This window comes from Cariama cristata, unplaced genomic scaffold (assembly GCF_000690535.1).
Source record: "Cariama cristata isolate BGI_N322 unplaced genomic scaffold, ASM69053v1 scaffold39997, whole genome shotgun sequence".
NCBI classification, from domain to species: domain Eukaryota; kingdom Metazoa; phylum Chordata; class Aves; order Cariamiformes; family Cariamidae; genus Cariama; species Cariama cristata.
The window spans coordinates 4439-10421 of NW_009627925.1; the positions used below are offsets into that span (position 1 = coordinate 4439).

A 5983-nucleotide genomic window follows, 5' to 3' on the forward strand; every position below is an offset into this window, starting at 1 on the left:
CCTTTCACCAGTGTCCCCATCTTCTCTTGTGATTTGTGTCCTTCAGGTCCTGCCCCGAAATCTTGCTGTCCCCTTCTGGGAGGTTTCGCAGGCCCTCGGCCTCCCCCCCATCCTCAGCCATGCAGACTTTGTGTTGGCCAACTGGAGGAGGAAGAACCCCAATGGGTAAATGAGCAAACGCTGGCGGATCGAACACCGCTCGCCCCACGATCAGGGCAACAGCGATGAACCTGAGCAGGTCTCATTCAGCACAATGGGGACAAACGGTTCCCAAACTGCTCCTGTTCTGCCAAAAACCATTGAAAAACCATCCCTGGGGACCTGTCTCATGGAGAAGAAGGTCTGGGGAAGGGTCTTGCCGGGCAGGGGGGAGTGGTGCTCTCTGGGGCTGCCGGCACTGGAGCGGTGGGCACAGACACGGGTGCCCAGTGGGGAAGTCAGTACCTTTGGGTGCATCCCCCTGCCCTGGGAGACAACACTTCCCATGGACCAGCGAGCAAATTTGTCTCCCACAGAGCACAGTCCAACGCTGAAACAATTTATAACGCCTCTCTTTCTCTCTCCTTTTCTTGTGCATTTGTTGGCAATAACCGAAATGCCTTCAGGCCTCTGGAAATCGAGTAAGTATTTAAGATGCTTATTTATTTTCTAACGGTATTAGTTTTGTTTGAACTGGCTTAGCACTCCAACACTGCAGGGCTCTGCTTCGGTTGAACCTATCTCTTGATATATGAACACAACAGAAAAAAACCCCAAACCAGCTCAGTCTTTCGCATGCAAATGCCACTGCAACAACAGCAAAGTGCCGTCACCGCGACTGAACCGTGGGCGGCTGTGGTCCACGCAGAGCCTGGCCGTCATGGGCCAGACTTTCAGCCCAGCGAGTGCATGGGGAGGGTCACAGATCCCTCAAAACCAGAGCAGCCCCTCTCCCCTTTTGCTCTATGCCTGGGGTGCAGATAAAAGGCTCTGTAGCTGGGACGGTTTTGCTCCAAGGGCTCAACAGGTCCTGGGGTGTGCGGGGAAATCCCGACCGAGCACCCTCTGATACCCCCCCACACTCGACTGGTCCTCCGGTCACTCCTGCAGGAACCTGGACACCATCATCTCGCTGCCCGGGGGAGAGAGCCTGCGAGGCTTCATCCTCGTCACCCTCCTGGTTGAGAAAGCGGCTGTGCCTGGGATTAAGGTAGGGTACCGCTGTGCCCCGTAGCTCTTTGCTTTACCCAGAAAGTGCACCCATGAGGTGCACCCATCACCTGCACGCTTGCTCGTGGGTTTGGGGAAGAGGCAGAGCTGGCACGGGTGGCAATGGGTATCCAGAACTGCTGGACACAGACATCCCAGCCCCTTCATCCCTTTGTGCTCTCCCTCCTCTCCTTTCACAGGCAATCGTTCAGGCCATTCGTGCCATCGTGCAGCTCGACGAGGAGACCCTGCACAAAGCCCTGCGGGAGCTGGCAGAGGCCATCAAGGACATGAGCGAGGCTTTGAAACGGATGCACGGTAACAGCAGCCTTCAGCTGGAAGGCAGCGCCTATCCTCGCATCGTTGTGCATGCTTTAGGTTATATCAGATGCATTGGCGTAAAGAGGCTCATGTTTAGCCCATAAAGCATCTCTGGAGGGATGGAGCGGGAGGAGGCGGGAGGAATTCAGGGGAAGCTGAGCACTCCCAGGATGGTGCATGGTGTTTGAGCACCCGAATGAGCCCAGGGTGAAAGTGTGGGGTGTTTTAAGGCTGAGCAGTTCTGCGCACCAATGCTGTGCTGCACACAGCTGTGCCCCAAGGAGCCTGGATGGGGGAAGCCCGCTGCAGGGCAGGGGCACCAGCACCACGCCAAGCCTCGGGTCCTTCTCAGAGCACAGATTTGGGGCACCTCGGATGCGCCAGGCAGGGGGAGCACTGCCGATGCAGAGGGAACTGATAGCTTTTTGCCTGCAGTAACATCTTTGATCTGCTTTCTTCCTAGACTATGTGGATCCAGCAGTATTTTACGCTGTGATCCGGATCTTTCTCTCTGGGTAAGTGCAATGCATTTCCCTCCAAAGCAACCGTGTTGCAGGACTGCAGGTAGCAGGGGATGTACTGGGATGGGGCAGCCCAAGGTGGGGCATGGGGTCCCTTGGGCCAGGGTAGGACCCAGTGCTGTGTCCGATGATGTGGTCCTGGCCCTCCCAAGGGAGGGAATTCCCAGGCGCTTGATCCCCCCGCTCGGAGCCAGAGCCGCTGGACAAGGACTGGGGCAGAGGGCTGGGGTCTGCATCCCCACCCACTTCTCTCCATCCCACTCTTCAGCTTAGCCCCGGCACGGTCTCTGCACCGCAACAACCATAATTGTGCAGAAACAAATCATTCCTTCTCTTGGCCCAAACAGTTTTGAAAGGAGAAGACTAATTTCGCTTTACTTCACACACCATACACACAAAGCTACAAAGCCGAGTGAGGTCTCCTCCCCCTGCGTGTTAAGAAAACATCTATGACAAGTCTCTTGCTGTTACTCCATTACAATTCAGTTAATTAAAAAAAATTAAAAATCCCCAACCAAATACTGAAAAAAAGTCATTTGGGCAAGGCAGAAACATGGCCATGAGAGCCCAGCGCTGCGGGTTTGCTATCCTCCGTCTTCCCTGCAGGGTTGTGAGCATCCCCAACTGCTCCGCTCCTGGGCTTCTCAGAGGGTTTCTATTTTTATTTCTCCTCAGCATATCTCAACATTCCTAAGTCAAAAGGCTCTCTGCGTCCTGATTAGGTTTCTCTCATTTTTTATCCAAGCTGACCTTGTCTTGATGGTCATCAGCCTGGAAAAACATGCCTTTTAAATTCCCTTCTGCTTATAAGAACTTCCCACTAGTAAAGGTTACTATAAATACATCCCTGGGAGAGCTAAAAATATTACGGTATTTGATAATTAATCTATTTTCTCTGCAGTTTGTGCAAAATCGGCTCCAGCAGTCGAACAGCCTTAGCAGCCAGCACCAAAAGCTTCATGAAATGGTGCATTCTTCAGAAGGTCAAGAGATATTTTTGTGCCAGGCACATTATCTCGCTGAAATTATAACTCCTCTTTCCATTTGTGAGGGAGCATTTATCCATTTTTGCACAACAGGCTCATAAAGCCGCATGACGGGGGCTGCGAGTTAATGGTGTACGGGGGTGGAGGGAAGGCACCAATGCTGCCCGGTTCCCGGGCTTGCTGAGGACCAGCAGTTTTATGAGAGGGAGGAAATCACATTACAGGCTTGTTCTCTGCTGAAATAAATAAAGGCAGACTGTCCTGCGCTGTCTTTAAAGACATAATCTCAGGAGTAACAAGAACAGAGAAAAATTCAAAGTACAAACTTCAAGGGCTCGTAAGAGCATTTGGGCAGCTCTATCTGCCACAGAGGCAACCCGGCTTCTCCTAACGGCCACCGGGACTTAATTCAAGGATTTAATTCACTGAGATTAATTCAAGGAATTAATGTTAAGTGCCACTGTTGCCCAGACAAGTCTCCCCTCCCCTCTTGCACACCCAAAGCAGCTCTGCACGTGCAAACCACCACGTGGCACTGACCCGAGTCGGAGCTGGAGGTGCAGCTTCTCCCTGGACCATCCCATAGGGTGCTCACCACTATGCCCATGGAATGATCCCCAGCTCCTAGGCAAAGGATAATTAAGGATTTCTCCCTACACCCATGACCTCGTTGTGTGCCTCGACACAGTGATTTCCAAGTTTAGCTCACGTTTGAGGACAAGCTGACAAGACTGAGTGAGGAGGAGGAGATCCACGGGCCAGGTCAAGAAGGTTTCGCTCAATCTTACCAACCCAGGGTCCCTTCTTGCATCCCCCTCACCCTGTTATCAGTCACCCCATGACTGCTCCCCCCGACCCCGACTGCTGTGTCTTCCTGCTCAGCTGGAAAGATAACCCCGCCATGCCGGATGGGCTGATATACGAAGGCGTATCTGATGAACCCATGGCGTACTCGGGAGGGAGCGCGGCACAGAGCACCGTCCTTCACGCTTTTGATGAGCTCCTGGGGATTCGCCATAGCCAGGAGAGCAGTAAGTCACACGCTTTTCTTTTCTTCCTAAGCAAATAAGAGATGGGGGGAAGAACGGAGCCAGAGCGATTCCCAGCTCTGCCAGTCGACAGGACACGTGCACATCTCGCCTTTGCAAAACCCTCGCAGAGCCCAGTCCGTTGGCGAGGAAGTCTATAAATGAGGCTCTGGCAGGCACTTCCTCACCGCTATAAATTTCCAGATGGACAGACTTTGCTTTTTGCCTGTCAACTTTTTACTGAGGTTATATATGGGTACAGAGATGAGGGAGCAGAGCATGCCAGCATCCTGCCAGTAATTTAGCTCATCCATTCACATAGCTTCACATTAGTCCAGCCCACAACAGGATATATTTGTTAGAAATCAGCAAATTCACTCTAATAGCAAAAAAACCCCTGAAACCAAAAGGCTGAGGACAACAAGGGCTGAAACCTCCTTTTAGGGTTAAGACCAACCCTCACGGAGCATTGACCTAATATGGGTTTTCTTCCTCAATTAATTGGAAGCACCGAGACAGAGCAGAGATCAGGAGGCTGCGTAGGCTGTCGGGTCGCACCCAGCGCAGTGGTCCCAGCACCAGGGCTCCAGTCCGGCCGCACCCTTCGAGCATCAGGGTGTTTTAACCCGCCCACCCACAATTTATTTCTTCTTTTGCTGGTGTCTTGCAGCTGCCTTCCTGCACAGGATGAGGGACTACATGCCCCCAGCCCACAGAGCTTTTGTGGAGGAGATCCACCGTGCCCCCTCCCTGAAGCAGCACGTGCTCTCCTCCGGAGATGCACGGCTCTGCGCGGCTTTCAACCAGTGCGTCTCTGCGCTGGCAAACTTCAGGTCCTACCACATCACCATCGTCACCAAGTACATTGCTGTTGCAGCAGCCAAAGCCAAAGCTGGGAGGGCAGAGGTGGGCGAGAGGGTTGGACCCTCAGTGGGGAAGCCCCCATCCGCGCTGGAGGCCAAAGGAACTGGTGGGTCCCACATCTTCAGCTTTCTGAAGAGCGTTAGGGACAGCACCAGGGAAGGGATGATACGGGTCTGACTTGCCCTGAGGGTTTGCAAGGCACTGCTCAAAGCGGGTGCAGGAGGCCAAACGGGTCCAGTGCGTGTCTGCACAGCACACGAGCCAAAAATCCGACCGTGGTGGCCTTCACCAAAAACCTCCTCTCAGCAGCACCCTTCCCACTCGCGCACGTCTGGGACATGTGGAACGTGCTCTGGGTTGTCGAGGGAGGAGAGCGCCGCTGCTGCTAATCCCCAAAAGGCAGGCAGTGAGCACAGCATCCTTCCACGGTGCTGGGATAGGCACAGCATCCTTCCATGGCACCATGATGGGCACAGCATCCTTCCACGGCACTGGCATGGGCACAGCATGCTTCCACTGCACTGGGATGGGCACAGCGTCCTTCCATGGCCCTGGGATGGGTGTCGCATCATTCCACAGCACTAGGATGGGTGCAGCAACCTTCCACAGCACCAAGATGAGCACAGAATCCTTCCACGGCACTGGGATAGGTGCAGAATCCTTCCACAGCATCAGCATGGTCATAGTGTCCTTCCATGGCACTGGGATGGGCACAGCATCCTTCCATGGCACCAGGATGAGCACAGCATCCTTCCACAGCACCAGGATCAGCACTGCATCCTTCCACAGCGCCGGGAAGTGCCGTGTCTGCCCAAGCCCTGCTTGCTGCACCCCACCAGGTTCGCTCCTCACGACACCCTGGGGGTTGCAGGCACGGCCGGGGTTACATGAAATAATAAAGCAGCGACTCCCAAACCCAGCCTTGCTGCCGGGCCCTCTGTCCATCGTGAAGCCGCCTTCCCGGCTGAGCCATCGCGACATCCCAGCGCTTCTCCATCGCGAGGTGGCGACAGAAACCTGCTTTTGGTTCTGCCGCAGCCGGGCTCGCTCGCAGCAGAGGAACGGGGCGGGGGGC

At 54.3% G+C, this 5983-nt stretch overlaps 1 protein-coding gene across 1 annotated transcript in view; it reads left to right on the forward strand.

The window, feature by feature from the left end:
• Nucleotides 1-5085, forward strand: part of LOC104165066 (indoleamine 2,3-dioxygenase 2-like) — a gene marked incomplete at its 5' end in the record, with an annotated part of 7902 nt that extends 2817 nt beyond the window's left edge. The window contains 7 exons of the mRNA XM_009704594.1: nt 47-165; nt 606-620; nt 1090-1189; nt 1389-1506; nt 1973-2024; nt 3899-4047; nt 4715-5085. Of these exons, the coding sequence (XP_009702896.1) occupies nt 47-165; nt 606-620; nt 1090-1189; nt 1389-1506; nt 1973-2024; nt 3899-4047; nt 4715-5085 (924 nt within the window). The remainder of the gene's footprint in view (nt 1-46; nt 166-605; nt 621-1089; nt 1190-1388; nt 1507-1972; nt 2025-3898; nt 4048-4714) is intronic.
• Nucleotides 5086-5983: the final 898 nt, after the last annotated feature.